Source organism: Aplidium turbinatum, chromosome 1 (genome assembly GCF_918807975.1).
Source record: "Aplidium turbinatum chromosome 1, kaAplTurb1.1, whole genome shotgun sequence".
Lineage (NCBI taxonomy): Eukaryota > Metazoa > Chordata > Ascidiacea > Aplousobranchia > Polyclinidae > Aplidium > Aplidium turbinatum.
Window position 1 is genome coordinate 43,306,643 of NC_137472.1, and position 15,775 is coordinate 43,322,417.

Genomic DNA, 15,775 nt, shown 5'->3' on the forward strand with positions numbered 1-15,775 from the left:
AAAAAAAAAAGTTGAAATTAAGAAGTGGGCTCGTTTTGGTGCAATTAATTAAACAAAAATTAGACGTGTTGGCACATTTGTGACCTTTGAACAACCCACATAGTATGCCCACAAGCCCAAGTACCCACTTGAATTTGGACTGGGCCCCAGTTGGGCTTGCTGTCTGGGTTAGCCTATTTGTGCGAGAGTAGACTTTCAACTATGATAGATTGGAAAAGAATAGAGGAACCGGCTGAACGTGAAAAACGGTGCACGTTCTGAACTAAACCCGGGCTAAGCCCAGAGTTAACAGCATTAGTCTTGTGGATGTAGTTTTACTGGTAAGGCACCGGCAACACTGGATTAAGTTATTTTAGTGTTGCTGAATTTAAAATTTTGTCTCAATTTCAAGGTTGTTGGCGACAAAAATTAAAAATAGAAAAAATTAAGGTTTTGTAAAGTTAGAGTGAAAAAACAGCTTTATAATATTGCTAAGTGTATTGTTTAGAAATAATAAAACAAGAAAACCGAAGCCGGTTTGTGTGTCAGTGAAACGAACGTTAGAGTGAGGAATTCTGCAACAACAACAACAACAGCAATGACGAAATTGATTTGGTAGCATTTGGCAACACTAAGTTACTTTTATTTTGATATTCTGTATTTCTGTTTCTGTTTTTGTGCTTTGCATTTTCAGTTTCTCTCAAGTCTCTCCTCACGTTGTACTCTGTTTTACTGGAATGAGTGTCATCAACCGAAGAACGGCAAATTTAACTGACAATAGTGTGTTGAATCAAGTTATCATTTGAATCAATATTGACGAGGCAATTAAAAAAGCAACTTCACTTACCCAGCCTAGGCTTGTTTGTAATTACGGAATGTTCTGAATGAAAAATTAGAACTACTGTGATCTATTCAAATCATCATTGATCATGGGGGAGTCATTTGAAGAATCGGGTTTATTTGACTCCAGTTTGTCAATGTGGAAAGGAATTAAACAAAACAAAGGTATGGCTATAGGCTACATTCTTTGTAAGTTGCCCCCCCCCCCCCTTAGATCCTAAGTACCGTATGATAGGTAGGCCTAGCCTATGTAATTAGGCAATACTACCTGCATTGCAGTTGTCTATTGCTTTCATTCTTATAGGATAAAGAAGTGAAATCTTCCTACAGGAGCTGCTACCGGTACATTGTGAGTTGAAGCAGCTGACTCGATGACTAATATAGGTAGTGTTTTGCTGCTTCCTATCTGTTGTGGAATCTAGATTTTTATGGTGCTGTTTTATTCGTATTGTTTATAATTATATCGTATACTAATCTCGCAACAGACAAAATAAAAGGTTTCTCTCTTTTCAAATGATTTTCAGGATTTTATATGATTGCCATGCCTAGTTTGTCGTATGACATTTAGCAAATCCTGCTTATGTAATAAGCCTAAATGTAGGTTACATTTATGTAGAGACCAGAGATTATAGTTAACCTTCAGAGGTGGCATCCACTACTTCAAAAGTAGCATGCTTCTATTCCAATATGCCAAAAAAACAGCACTCCTGCTACTAGTCAATAAAAAATAGGCTAATGATAGCTACCGGTAGCATTTCACAATCGATATGTTTATTTTAATTTATTCTTGTTGGCTTGGGTGTTATGATTGTTTTTACATTAATAATAATCATTATTATAAAATCATTTTGTCATTGCATTTGTTTTACTGTATCTATTTTTTATTATGTACAATGCACTCTTTCATTTTAGATGGAACATTTTCATATGAAGATGATGCTTTTAATCCTATTCCATTTGATATATATACCGCTGCATCATTGGATGAAAAAGAAATTGTGCGAGATATTTTAGACAGGTAGGATATGAAAAGATAAATTGTGTTTTTATTTTGTTGTTGGTTGAGCAGTGTGAGTTAAATAAAATAAATGGATTTATTTACAAATCTTTTCATTTGTGTATAAACTGTATAATACACGTCATATTGCTTGGACTAGCTGATTAGGCCTATATCCATGTAGATAAGTTTCTCTTTTTAAGAAGTTATCCACCGTCGCCAGATGCTGATTTCCAATTACTGGCAGACTATCTGCATCATGAAAGTTTTTTAGTAGCAACATCAAATTTTTCTAATCAGAAAAACTGCTGCCTGCTAAGTTCAAGCAATTATTTGTGAAACTTCCATTAACACTGGAATGTTTTGTACAGAAGCATTCAAGCCAAAATGTTTTAGAATAACCTTAAGTTGCAGAAAAAATTTAGAACTTTTTGCAGCCTCACAATCTAGAAATAGCAGAACATGTTATATATAATAAAAAATTGTTTTATGTAGTGATAAGTCAAAATGCAGGAAAAATGAAAGGCTTTCTCTTGGGCTATTACAGACAGGCTGAAAATGATGTTGACAATCCGAAAGTCGAATAAAGAACTATGCAATTAGCTATTTTGCAAATTAATGTAATTTGGTGTAGAATTTTGATAAAAATAAATTTTCATCATTTAACACGTTATTCCAACTCATGCGGTGACAATCTTGAAAGTGAATTCTTGTTGCAGAAAAGATGTACGGCCTAATGTGACCAATGCTGGTGGTTGGACTCCGCTGATGTATGCTTCTTATATGGGACATAGCAACACTGTGCAAACCTTACTTGATGCTGGCGCTGATCCAAATTTAAAAAACCGTCTTGGATATTCTTCACTGATACTCTCCTCGATGTGCGGTAATGAAACCACGATGTCTGTGTTGATCCAGGTATTAAACAGCAACATAGTTGCAATGATTATTTATTCTTGAATGACATAGTGTCGGTGTATAGCACACATAATTTTTCAATGCATTATATCGTTTGAGATTGATATAATCAATACGTGGCTTTTGTTCTGTAGCATTTAGCGTACAAATAAACAAAGTGGTTGTCAGAAATGAATGAAATGTTGTATTTTTGATGAATTGTTCTGCAAAACACTTTCACTACCTGTATTTCGAATTGCCATCTACACATGACTCAATTGTTTTATGTGTTTTTCTTACCAAGGCCAAGAAGCCATTGTCAAAAAGTGTTAGCTCCAAATCCTAGTAGTGTGTTGTTGAAAAGTAGTTTCTGCTTTTTCAGAAATTTTTTCTAGAGTATATCATATGCTGCAGCAAAGCAGAGCATTTTGGATGCATTTTTGTCTATATTTCCTAAGCAATCAACTAGAAAATAATTTCTGAAACAGATTATGAGATAAGCGATAACATGTATAATATCTTTAAATATTATTAATTTGTATAAAGAATATCACTATTATACAGAAGCTTCAACTTTGCGTACAAAAAAAATTCTGATAGATTCTGCTTTCAGAGAGAATGTTTGATTTTGACTCTGTGGCATAAACCTAAAGATTGACAGAGTGTGTGTTAACTGCTTGCACATGTAACTGAAACAAAATCGACATAATAATTATGGGAACAAGCACACCCTGCTGAATATCATATATGTTGGAATTTGCTGGCGAGTTGTCAAATGTTAATTTTATTGGTTTGTTAGATGCTACGTCACTACCGCACGCTTCTGTGCTTGAAGCACTGAATGTACTTGGATTCCTAATAGCTACCTGATGTAGTGAACCTAAAGTCTTTATGTAACAGAAAGGAGCCGACGTTGAAGCAGTGGATAACCGTGGTTGGACTGCTTTGTTCCACGCGGCCAGCTCAGGCCATCAACAAACTACCGAGTTTTTATTAAAGATTGGCGCCAACTACGAAGCGGTGTAAGATTCTATATCACTTTTTGTGTGTTTATTTATTTTTTTGCAATCCACAGCATTGTTGTTGCGCAATTTCATTTGCAAATATTTTTCCATCCTGAACATTTCTCAAGTCTGACCATTAGTCAGACTATGCAGTGCGCTCATGTACATCTCGATATCGAATATCTACCATTTTGTATGCGTTTCTTCCTCTGGTGCAAATGGTCACAATCTCTACGTATGAAGAACCCCGAGTTGCTTGTTGGCGTTTTGACAACAGTCTGAGTGGTAAAGTAGTGGTGCATTCGATTGTAATGTGATGCGCTGCTTTTTTGTTGCATTTATGCTGTTCAAGATACCAATCATTACACTGGTTAACAATTTTGTACTAAATTTTTCTATCAGCATTATTAGCAAACTTTTCTTTATGAGTTTTTACACTGATTCTGAATCTGCGCTCGTTTTTTTCTCTTTGGTGCATCAAATTTTTAAAATGTTTGCACTTCAGTGTTGTGCGTAGTTACGAATTCTGAAACTGGATTTATGAATTACGACAACTTTTAATTCATTTTTTTTCACCAAATGCCCTTGTATTTTCATTTCCTAATTTTGCAACAATTGTTGAGAACTGTGGTAACAATTAGAAGCAAACGCCTAATGGCGAAATGCAATCTTTTATAGGTAAAACTTCATAACCAAAACATGTAAAGATCTTAAAAATCATAGATATTTTTGAAATCAGCGTCAAAAGTACGTTTAGGATCACATAAAGCCATTTCCGATTAAGATGTGCTCTCGACCAGTGGCAGTGTTATCAACCTTCTCTTTGGAACGTCGTGGATAATACTACCTTTCAATGCACTGCGGGACAGTGGTTCCTTCACTCTGAACGCGTGGTATGCTTGAAGACATCAAGCTATCTGCTTTTTGTGTTTATTTGCAGCGAGCCATCTCAAGGTCTCACTCCACTGATGGAAGCCGCCGCGTCCGGCCATGAACTGATTGTGCAACAGCTTCTGCAGAAGGTGAGAATCGTTTGTTGGAAAACAAATTAGATCTTTCATGAGTTTTACCCAAACGTTGTGTTTAATCTTGAAGTCAACTTCAATGCATCCTTGCAAACAGCACCTTCATCCTCCATGTGACTTGCTTAGGGCGCTGACGTTACGAGACGAGATTTTCAAGGAGAAAGAGCTTCCTCACTGGCATCAGCATACGGCCACACGAAAATAGCCAATCTTATCGATCAGTACAAAGGTCGGAAACCTAAAATGCCAGGTATGTCACTAACTGAACGAGTTGCAAGTTTTTCTCAACAGTAGTCATTTTACACAAATAACCAGCCAAGTGGTTTGCTCAATTTAAGTTTTACTGATTTTTTACAGTTGTATTTATAACATACAACATAAAGGAAAAACTGACTGCCAATAGTTTTTGCTGGGTTTTAGGTGTACTTTTTCACTAAGCAAACCAGTCGTTTAAAGATGGTTTTCTCATTTCTAAGGGATTTTAGACAGCAGAATTTATATTAAGTGGCACGTTATATCGGGATTTAGATGTTTAAATTTCATGGCTTCACTTTAGGAACATTAATTCCAGTCGATGTAACTGTGAACACTGAACAGCGCACTCATTGCTTTTTCGCCACAACTTATACGGACATCGGTTTTTCTTTACATATCCAGACCTGCAAACATATGTTTTGTACTCGTATGCACGACTATACAGTATACAAAGTTCGTTTTATGGACAGCCCTGATATCTATGAGTGACTACCGGATTATGTGCCACTTGTTTCATTTAAGTGAGTTTAACCTCGTTCACAATCGTGGACCGCGTGGTGTGAACGAGCTTGGTGGTGGACTAACTCTAATGGATCTAATGGTCTAATAGGTCTTCGAGAATGAAAGAAGTGAGTTTGTCCGGCGATCATACGGAAAGTATGAACCTGTCTTTTGGCTTGTTATTTGATTGGCGATGGTTAACTCTCAGACTGTCGTAGATTGTCAGATCGACTACATAGGCGAGTGGTGAGAGCCTTGGTACGACGCTCAAAGAGATACTGGTTCGACACCGCTCAAGAGCACGCGACCGTGTCTTTGGCAGAACTTTCTTGCCTTCGAGTCCACGTAATCCAAATCTTCAATCACCGGGCATAAGCCTGGATGCCACAAAAAATTAGACTCACTAACTTTGAGGTTGCACAAAAGTTGATGCTTGAACTTATGTCACTACTTCCGTGAGCAACTGTTGTGATTTGGTAGAAATTGTGGTGAATGCCCCTGTTTTTATACTGTGCAAAAGTTTACGTTCAAAATCATTATTTTAAATCCGTTTATTTACAGCTAATCTCAAACAACAACAAAGTAATAGAACAGATACGCAGACTGGGAACAAATGTGGCCAGTCTGGTCCAAGCATCCACGCTGGACCGAAAGCGTTTGCCCAAATGACCGGTCTGGGTATGGACGGCAAACCCCACCCTCATTCAACAGTTCCTACATGTAAGTGGTTTACGCTATTTTCACAGTTTTAATTTCTCATCCCGTGAGTTCTGCACACATGGCTTAGCTTGGATGTTTTTGTTGTTTAGTTTTGCAAGATCAGTCATCTCATATTGCAAATGTAACGCCAGAACCTCCAAAATGGGACGGGCCGAAGGTAAGCATTTCTGCTTTAAATTTTCTTCTCGTTTTCTTGCCGATTTATTGAAGAACTTGCCTGAAACCACTGCAATGCACGGGCTGTTGTGTGTGTAATTTGGTTTGCGATCGCTTTTTGTTGCTCGATTCTGTTAATTTTGGAATTGAAGAATTTTCGACCTCGTGTTATCGAAGAACGATCGTCAGTTCACCGAGCATAAATAACTTCTTAAACTTCATTCATCCACTGTTTGGCGAATTACAAAGGAGAAACGAAGGTGGTTTTTAGCTTTTTGAATTCCAAAACAACACCAATTGTCCGAGGTGCCTTTTGCACCTTTTTATCATCAAAATAGCATCCTTGACAGTTGTATCAATGTGAAATAGCAGTGAGTTTGCTGCATTCATAAAGTTACGTAATGCTGTGGCGAAAATAGTTTCATGATTTCAACTAAAATAACTCCTGCACATTCAAACGACGTGCCCATAAACCTTATTGTGGTTTTAACAAAAATGAAGTGATTGTTGATCACTCTAATCACTGCCGTTCATGTGTAATCATCGGAAAGACGTGATTTGTCACTTTCAGAGGCTCATCTTTAGTTCTCAATTATTGGGCGTGTTCTCCTTTTGTTTGCGTTTCAACTTTTAACTGTCTTTGTTAGTATTTAAAAACTTCAAAGAACTGTTGCAAGCAGGATTATTTCAAATTAGATTTTTTAAACTTACGCGATTTACTATTCAACGCCAAGTTAATGTTGTCTGGCGAACTTTCGTCTTCTTTAGGACTTGGAGTCGCTGTTATCGGACATCGGATGCAGCAAACACTTTCGTGTCTTCAAAGAACAAGATGTAGATCTCAAAATATTTCTAACTTTATCGGAAGCAGACCTGAAAACGATCGGAATCAAGTTAGTTTTGTAAAGATATCGTAAAATCTTGTAATTGCAGTGTTCAAATAGCCTACGAGTTTCTAAATTTTTTTTTGTCATAGCACTCTGAGAAAAAAATAACGTAAAACCGTGTGAACACACTTTGTACATAGTCTACTCATGGTCTACTATAGATTCTCATAATTGGACTATCACCTTAACGAAGGGAGAATTCGTGTGACCTCTCAGAGGAGCTAACTGCCCTCAGAAGGGCCACCCGCGCCAGGATGGTCAAAAGGTGCATGCCAGACAAAACGTAGTCCACAGTAGCTCAACGACTTATAAAGGCTGGCATATCGCCACTCGCCAGTGTCCACGTACTTGCCTTGCTGTCGGAAAAACATGGCGTCCTGTCGTCCATAGAGACGGACGCAGGATTGCGTGTTGCGACAAGATACTTAGTTTCATTGATTTTTATTTTCACGTTGTTAATCATCTTGCCGTGCAAGATTTAACGATTCAACAAATTGGTTCCTTCTGTCGCAATCTAAATACGAATTGCTTCCTGTCCAACATTTTAGCATTTCCTTTCATAGATTGTTTGGTCCGAGGAGGAAAATGGAATCTGTCATTGCTCGCCTCAACAATGACGTCAGAGCGAAAGTCTCCGATCAAGCGGAGATCGCGTACGCTGACTCCCTCAATGCGAAGCTTCAACTGATGCAAACCAAGTTGAAACAAGTGATCTTTTCTGTATTTGGTTGCGATTGATTTGATAACTTAAAAAAATCATTGAATTTTTCTCTGAGAATCGAAACATCGGAGTTGTTTCGATTGCAGTGAGATTTTGACCTGTGAGAGCGTTTTCTAGTTTAGCTTTTGTTTTATGCATAAAACTTGACATTTCAGTCAAGTAACTGCTTTGTTTCATTATCTGACTTTCTGTCGAATTTCAGGCAAACAAAGCCAAAGAAGTCCTTGAAGCTCAGGTAGGTCACGAGCGTGAGTTGAGAAAGGTAACAGAAGGTGTGCTGATCGGCCACAAAGAGGCCTGGGTTGCTCTGAGAAGATTATCCGATAAGTGGACGCCCACACACACTAAGCTTGGCCAAAACTTAGACCAACTCAGGTCAGTCGACGGCTTTTCGTATTTCATTTGTAGTGTTAACTTTTGTTTGTGTTCATACCTTTCGTGTCAATCATTTTTACAGATCGTAAGATGATGACGAAACTTTGTAATGTATTGCAGTAATGTAGGAAGTGTATGTTATTGCTTCCTACTGTTTGGTTCTTATCCTGTGTTAAAAGGCATACTTGAAACTCGCATTTTTAACTAAAAATAATGAAAAGTTATCGGACTTTCTCCCAAAACCCGTGGGGACTGTACTTGTCTCAGTTCACTTGATTGGAAAAGTATCACACGCTTGATTGCAACTGAATGTCATTGTCGTGCCGCAGCGTCTAAATACCGACAAAAGTATCTTTATATCCCTTTCATCTTGATACTGCCCTACCTCGATATGAGGCCTTGTCATCAATCGGCATGGCATGTGCTGAGGAGTGGCTTTGCCATTGAACCATTTTAATAGCAACTGGATTCCAACGGATTGCTTTGCCAAGAGTTTTGCTGGTGTGATTATTCGATAGCGTTGATCCTGTTCAGGTTGTAAGTCGCTCGACCGCCACTGGAGCATGCAATCACGTGGCAAAATTTTGTTCCGTCATGACAGCGTAGTTGCTGTGCTTTTGAACTAATGCTTTGTTTTAGGTCGCACATTCAACCGCCAGCCAAGCTTTCTTCATCGAATCGCAATTCACTCCGAGTAAGTGATCCTACGTAATAATAAGATCTTTAATTAGTTTCACGCCCGGTTGGGCGATCGAGAATAATTTCCTTGTGTTAATGAGCAAAACACCCGACATCCATAAATGTAAGTTTCGTTTTTACCTTCAATTGAAGCAGCAACTCAACGTACTTACTGTATGTCTATGATCGTTGCTATTTGCATTTAATTTCTTTTTGACGCATGGGTTTCGCTTTGAATCTTGCACTTGAGTTTCTTGACTTCAAATCATTTCTTAATTTCTTTTCAGGACAAGCGAGGGGCAGTTGCATCAGTCAAAGAGGTCGATGATCTCTATCACTCCACAAGGTAGCATAGACGATTGACATCTTTGACGTGTTAATGTTGCTGACGACAATTCATCTTAACACGTTTGAAAATTTTTATTTCAGAGATTTCGTGCTGGAAATGAAGAACATCCTTCAACGCGTCAAGTCTTCCAACGACGTCGGATGAGCAACATTTCGTTACGTAAAAACAACGACACTGCTGAGTTTGTACCGCCATGAGGTTGCCTGATCGAGTTAAATTATGAAAGGTGGAGCTAAGTCCAGCAGCGTTCACCAAGAAACAACAAGATCCGTCGTTTTAATGTAAAACGACGGATTTTTCTTTTTCCGGGCGTGTTGAGTTTTCCTCATTTGGAAAAAAAACATGGGGAAGATGCTGTGGAAGTGCTGACGGCTCGTTAAATGCTGCGTTGCTTGAATCTACATACGATGATGTCTTTTCAACCTTTTTGTCGTGTTCAAGCTTATGTTTGTTTGAAGATTCTTAGTCAGCGGGCCCAAGCCGGTGTCTGTCAACCTACAATCCTACGTGCTTGTCATGAATCGTCCAACCACGACACGATGTGTGCTTTTGATGAGAGCGTCGAACTGGGATTTTGCTAAACCTTGTCAGGCGCTCACTCCACTTGCCCACACAACCGACTATTACAATGTAAAACAAAAATGGTGAATATTGTGAAACGATAATCCTGGTTGTAAAAATAAACATTTTTAAGTTTTTTTTTTATTTCGAGAACCTCTCAAGTCTCCTAGTCTAATATTTCCCATCGTTAGCAATACTGCCAAGTAGATCTCTGCGTCTCATGTACATCAATATTTAATTCAAAATCTTGTTACTGTGTCTTGTTGTAGCTTTTGCTTTGACTCCCAAGAAAGTTCTGATTCCCCCCCATTGTTTCTGCCACGTGTAAGATTGTGACGCCGAATTGTCAACTGCAACTGTCGAGGCTTGCTGGTTCTCCCTCGAGAAAATTTATGCCGAAGAGTTGTTAGTTAGCTCAATATTGAATGAGCTGTTTACGCTTTCAGTGTATAATAACTTGTTTAAAGGCCTGAAATCCCGGGCTGGTTAAGCAGCTTTCGAATATATGCTGCATGCACTTGAGGGAACTACAACCGGGTCAATTTAAAGAATCCTTACTTGATTCGCGTTCTAATTTCCTTTGCATTGTCTCCGTATATCGACCTGAAATTATTGGATGTTCGCATAAGCAAAAGGCGATAACGCGTATGAAATAATCCTAGGAAATTGTTCTTAATTCCAGCTGACAAAATCGCTCTTTTGCATTAGTTCAAACGCTTTTCTTACCCCGAGAATTGATTATTGTTTTGCCATGCTCTTCTACTCCAGCCTCCGGCAAATCTTCCAAGATGTTTGCAAATTCTAACAGTATCAATTTACCAATCGTATGTTTGCTTTGTTGTGTTGTCTGTGTATTATCTAGTTAGGCAATCTGCTTTACCCTGCCTTCTGAAGCACCATGCGCTGTAACCTTACTACCTGCTTTCACTGTTGTTCGATTCACAACTTCATCATTTTGCATTGAAGAACAAGCTGAGTTGTAAACTTGGCGTTTTTCTGTATTGACTTTTACCTGACTTACATTGCATTAAATTGACGAGTAAATTTCCAGAATATTTTTTATTGAGCGTTGAATTTCATTCTGTTGAAATAAACGCTTCACATTGAAATTTTATTTATTTTGATAAACTGTGTTTGTGTAAGTGTGTAGCTGAAATTTTTTATGTTTGAGAATATTTACAATTTAGTTCTCAGCAGCTTAAATTAGCATTCAAGAAGACTTGTTGGACGACTAAAATAACCGATTATTACTCTTTCGATTGAAATAATGTGAGGTCAAACTCATGGGTTTATAAAGCTATATCTCCAAGCATGCGCTCATTTTGTTAGATTTCTCTTCTAGTGCAGCGGTTCGGATAAAACTCTTCAAATCGTGTTAAACTGGGCTACCGGTTGCGCTTCTCTTCTAATGCTTATGCGGAGTGGTTGAACGTGCGGATTATCGTGTGCTCAAGGTCAGGACTGCGTGCTCTTTTGGCAGGCATGGAACGAGCAGCCTGTCGCATCCTGACAACAACTGAGTAGGGTAGCCTGTTTGTCTAAAAACTTTTAGGCAATATTTTTATCTTGTTCGAAATCAAAATACAGTTGCGTACTCATGGGTTTCCGAGGGACGACAACGTTTTGTTATTACGGATTTTCAAATTGACGTTTGAGCGTGAGTCTCTTTACCACGCCAGATTTTCTATTTTAACCTGAGGCCAGTCTTTTGGTGCAATCTTCTAAGCTTTTTGCTCCATTTGATGGGCGGAAGATGGAACAATCATTGATGATGTCGTCTGCAAACTTTTCAGCACCACACTCGCAGGAAGACCCTGGAGCACAATTGAGCGACAAGCCTGGCGCCCGTACGAAGGCGTTTTGAAACGCATCCAACGCTGTGTGTTCACAAGAGAAGCTAAGTGGCTGGCACGAGTGTTTTGATTTTAGTCGACGCGAGTGCTCGTATGAAAAAGCATACCGTACTCCGTATTGGAGTGGAGACAATGGTTTAAGCGTTGGTCGACCAAGAGGAAAATGGCGTCTTTGCGACAAAGTAGTTGAATTGACCAACAAAACTGCTACAAACGATTCACGTTGTGCACCACCAAGTCTGTCTCATGACATAACTTACTAATATTGGTACTTCAAATTCGTTCAGAATAGGCCTAGATGGTGGAAAGATAGGTCAAGGCGATTTTGTCCAGTGTTACCATACCATACGCCCTGCTTTGTGTTTTATTACTTTGGCACTCAAGAGTGACTCACGAAACATCGCTCGGAGATTTCAAATAAAATCAGCAGAATATTTTTTTAATTGGTTGGTTTTGAATCTTTATCCTCGGACTGACAAAGCCTTTGTTATTCCTGGCAGTTTCGCATACTTGTAGAGGCTTTTGACGCAGGACCGGTACCGAGATTGGCAGAGTGAAGTTTCCGATTGTTGAAATGTTATCGCCATACAATTATTCCATCCACAGTCCTGAAATGCGTTGCTCAAGCGTACCCCGAGAACCGGGTGATCTTGACGCTATCGTTCAACCACTGCGCTAACGGGGTGAATTGTTTTTGATACCGCAATGTGCTAATTGCGGCCGTTTCTTTCTATTTCTTCGTTCGTGAAGCCGGGCACTTTATCAAATGAGCAATCGGAGCGGACCAGAGTAGGCTAGTTGATTGAGCCCTAGAGTATTTAAATGGGTTTCATTGTATAGACCAGGAGTGCACAACCTTTTTGCTATTGCCGGCCGCATTCAGATTAATTCAGTGAATCACGGCCGCTAGTGAGTTTTAAATGATGTTTTTTTTAATTTGCGTTGTCTACAGTAAGAGAAGAATTTATTCGTTAATGTCTAATAAACTTATCATACTTATACCTAATAGTGCCATGAAACATCAAACACTTTTGAAATGAATTTATTCTGTCTGTGACATTGCAACTACTGACTCCTTTGATTTTGCATGATACGAGAAGATAAACTTGCAAAGTTGGGAAGTTCGCGAGATATCATCAGTCTTTGTTGAAACTCCAGGTTTCCGTCCAACAATCGCGTTCGGTACTCGTTTTTCAGGTACTGAAAGGCAGACTCGCACAAGTAAGTGCTTCCAAAAATCACAAGAGTTCCTCTTGCCAATTCTCGCAACATTGGATAATTAATCAAGTGCACTTTTCCACGTGTCAAGCAATTTTCTTCGCACTTGAACTTATAGTCACAAGCTGCTCAGTATTTTTTAATTCCACCAGTTACATCTGAAGATGTAACGGAGCACTTTTGGTTTCAACCAAGTGTGGAAAGGCAACGAGTCGAATGTTTGCAAAATTTTTTGAAAATCTTGAAAACTATCAGCAAAATCTTGCAACACAGTACCAAAAACACCAGAGAATAGTTCGTGTTGCGCAGAGTCTTAATGTCAGTCGATCCATCGATAGCCAGTGAAAACAAAGTTGCTTCTTTGTTAACCTTTGTCTGCAGGCGGAGGGTCCACTGTTTGGCGATATCATCTTGACGTTGAATTGTATTACGCGAGAGAGCAATTGAAAAATAGTCAGTTTCCTTACCAGGATGAATGCACTTAACAACGTCTGTGAGACATCGCTTAACAAGTTCTCCATCCGAATAAGGCTTTCCCGCTACACCAAGACGATATGCCACTCTATAAGAAGCTTCGCAGCGATTATTGTTCGATTAAATGAAAGTGGACATCCAAGATGTCTCCTGTTGTCGCACACTTTACTTTAAATTTTCTACACAGATTTTCCTTGAGTCGCCTTCCAATTATGCATTATTGTGTGACATATGACGACGAAAATGCTGCTTTGCATTTTCTCTAACAGTTTTAAATACTTGTCTGCATATTAAACACAGCATGGTATGCGCTGCCGTCTCCTTCATGAAATAACCCAACTCCCATTTGGAATTGAATACCCTTTTCTCCTCTGTTATTGTTCTTTTTCTTTTTAAGGACATACGGTAATGCAATATAGGCTACCGTTACAATGAAATCGGGTTGAGGAAAAAGTTTTGTCTCAAAACGATTTTAACAATATATCCTAGCCTACAAAATCTTGTGATAAAAATGTTTTTCAAGCTCTAAAATTTGAAATATTATATATAATTACAAGGGTATCCAGTGGTTCTAGATATCCCTGTAGCCTATAATATTTAAAATACATTTCAGTTTTTTTAATAAAATAATGTTTTATTTCAACAAGGGAACGGCCGCCAACACATGCTTATTAAATTACGTGTTAACGGCCGCAGAATTATTCATCGACGGCCGCATGCGGCCGTACGGCCGCAGGTTGAACACCGTTGGTATAGACTATTATTTTGACACTGGCCACTCGGTGGCAAAAGAGTGCGAAAAACTTTAGATTCTGGCTCAAGCGCTCAAGAAGTCATTGGTGCCATTCTTGTCGCGTCTTTTATTTGCAGCAGCAGGTTTTCAAGTAGTCTAAGCCTCACTTTGGCTAAAATTGAGCAAAGCAAAGATAACTAGAATGATATACTCACTTTGTGGAAAAAACACGTTTGTGACACAAAACATGAAGAAGAGAAAGTCATTCTGTAGTTTTAGTGCTACGAGGGTTCCGCTCTAGGAGCTATTTGCGGACCCAGGATGACTTTAGGAGTCTATAACCTTTCCAAGGTGCTCGGTAACTTGAAGAAGACACTGCGTATTCTTTGGATGTAGTGCGTTTTTTTAGAAGTGTTTTGATTTGAGACCCAAGGGTCTCATTGGTAGGACTAGACTACCGGGCCCAAATTATTTTCTCAACGACAGTGCTCTCTTCCCCTTGTCGGTTATGCGTCTGTTTGTGATATCACTTCTGTTTCCGTGTAGAAACTTGACCCAGAGAAAAAGTTTGTTTATTTGCCTTTCAATATTACAAGTCAAATACGTAAGAAAAAACATATAGGCAAGAAACACCAACTAACCTTGTGAAGTGCTTCGAACATTACATCGTCGATGTAACTTTGATAGATTTCAAAATTGTGGAAATTGTCTTCCCAAAAATGATAACATGTGCATGTAAAATGATTTGTTTGCCGAAACAAATTTTGAGATAAATTGGAGGTGTGATTTGTTAGCAAAGAAATTAGATCCCTAATGGTTTGTCAAATATCGTTGTACAAACTATGAAATCAAAGAATATTTTCTCAAACTGCCACGTTGGCAATTGTCAAACTCTGTTGAAAAATTTATTGGGTGTTTTTTTCGCATTGTGGTGTATTTTTTATGTATATTTCCAGCGTTCTGGAACTGACATCAACAATTAGGCTAATATTGTTCTGGTCTGGTCACTTTCGCGTTTCTTTCAATGAGCTTTGCTAGGGAAGAACATGTTAAAAGTAAAACTAATACAGACCTTTGTGCCTTTGAGCTAATAGTTCATCGGAAAGTGGACAAGTTTGTTTGTAAATCATCCAAACAAGCACACATGCGGATTGGCATGTCTGCGTGTTTTCCCTTGTTGTAACTGCCAGTATTCAAATCAATTATGATACAGTTCCAAAGAATAATTATCTTACGAGAGGGAGAAAGTGCTTTTGGCAGAACTATTGCACAATGGAGGCTCAACCTTTTTTTTAACATTTTGTGGGTTTACAGAATTTTCTTCGCAAGTAATCATTATTAATGGAGAATAAGGCGTAGCCTCCTAGTCATGTGCACGAGACAGCGTAGATATTGCAAAACTAGAACATTTTCCGGTCAATGAATTACTAGTCAAACTGAAAACAAACTATTCGGTATTGCTCATGTAAGTTTTCCTGAAATAGCCTCTTAATTGTTTTTTTGGGGCATGAAATTCATAATGTTTGGCGATTGGCACTGCAGCATATTTTAC

General features: G+C 38.6%; 1 protein-coding gene across 1 annotated transcript; it reads left to right on the forward strand.

Annotated features, from left to right (window-relative positions):
- Window positions 1–711: 711 nt before the first annotated feature.
- On the forward strand, window positions 712–11,059 carry LOC145773296 (ankyrin repeat and SAM domain-containing protein 3-like). The gene is made up of 14 exons (XM_082584795.1): window positions 712–984; window positions 1,732–1,837; window positions 2,536–2,734; window positions 3,614–3,735; window positions 4,658–4,739; window positions 4,869–4,992; window positions 6,060–6,218; window positions 6,308–6,375; window positions 7,143–7,267; window positions 7,825–7,969; window positions 8,185–8,357; window positions 8,997–9,051; window positions 9,323–9,381; window positions 9,465–11,059. The coding sequence occupies exons 1-14, from the start codon at window positions 909–911 to the stop codon at window positions 9,526–9,528; spliced, it is 1,557 nt and encodes a 518-aa protein (XP_082440921.1). The 5' UTR covers window positions 712–908; the 3' UTR covers window positions 9,529–11,059.
- The last annotated feature ends 4,716 nt before the right edge of the window (window positions 11,060–15,775 follow it).

What these genes read in the sequence shown, in the direction of transcription:
- LOC145773296 (XM_082584795.1), top strand. Translation starts at nt 909, where the DNA reads ATGGGGGAGTCATTTGAAGAATCGGGTTTATTTGACTCCAGTTTGTCA. An exon ending in TCATTCAACAGTTCCTACAT is followed by an intron (nt 6,219 to 6,307) that starts GTAAGTGGTTTA and finishes TTTGTTGTTTAG; the next exon opens with TTTTGCAAGATCAGTCATCT. An exon ending in GATCTCTATCACTCCACAAG is followed by an intron (nt 9,382 to 9,464) that starts GTAGCATAGACG and finishes TTTTTATTTCAG; the next exon opens with AGATTTCGTGCTGGAAATGA.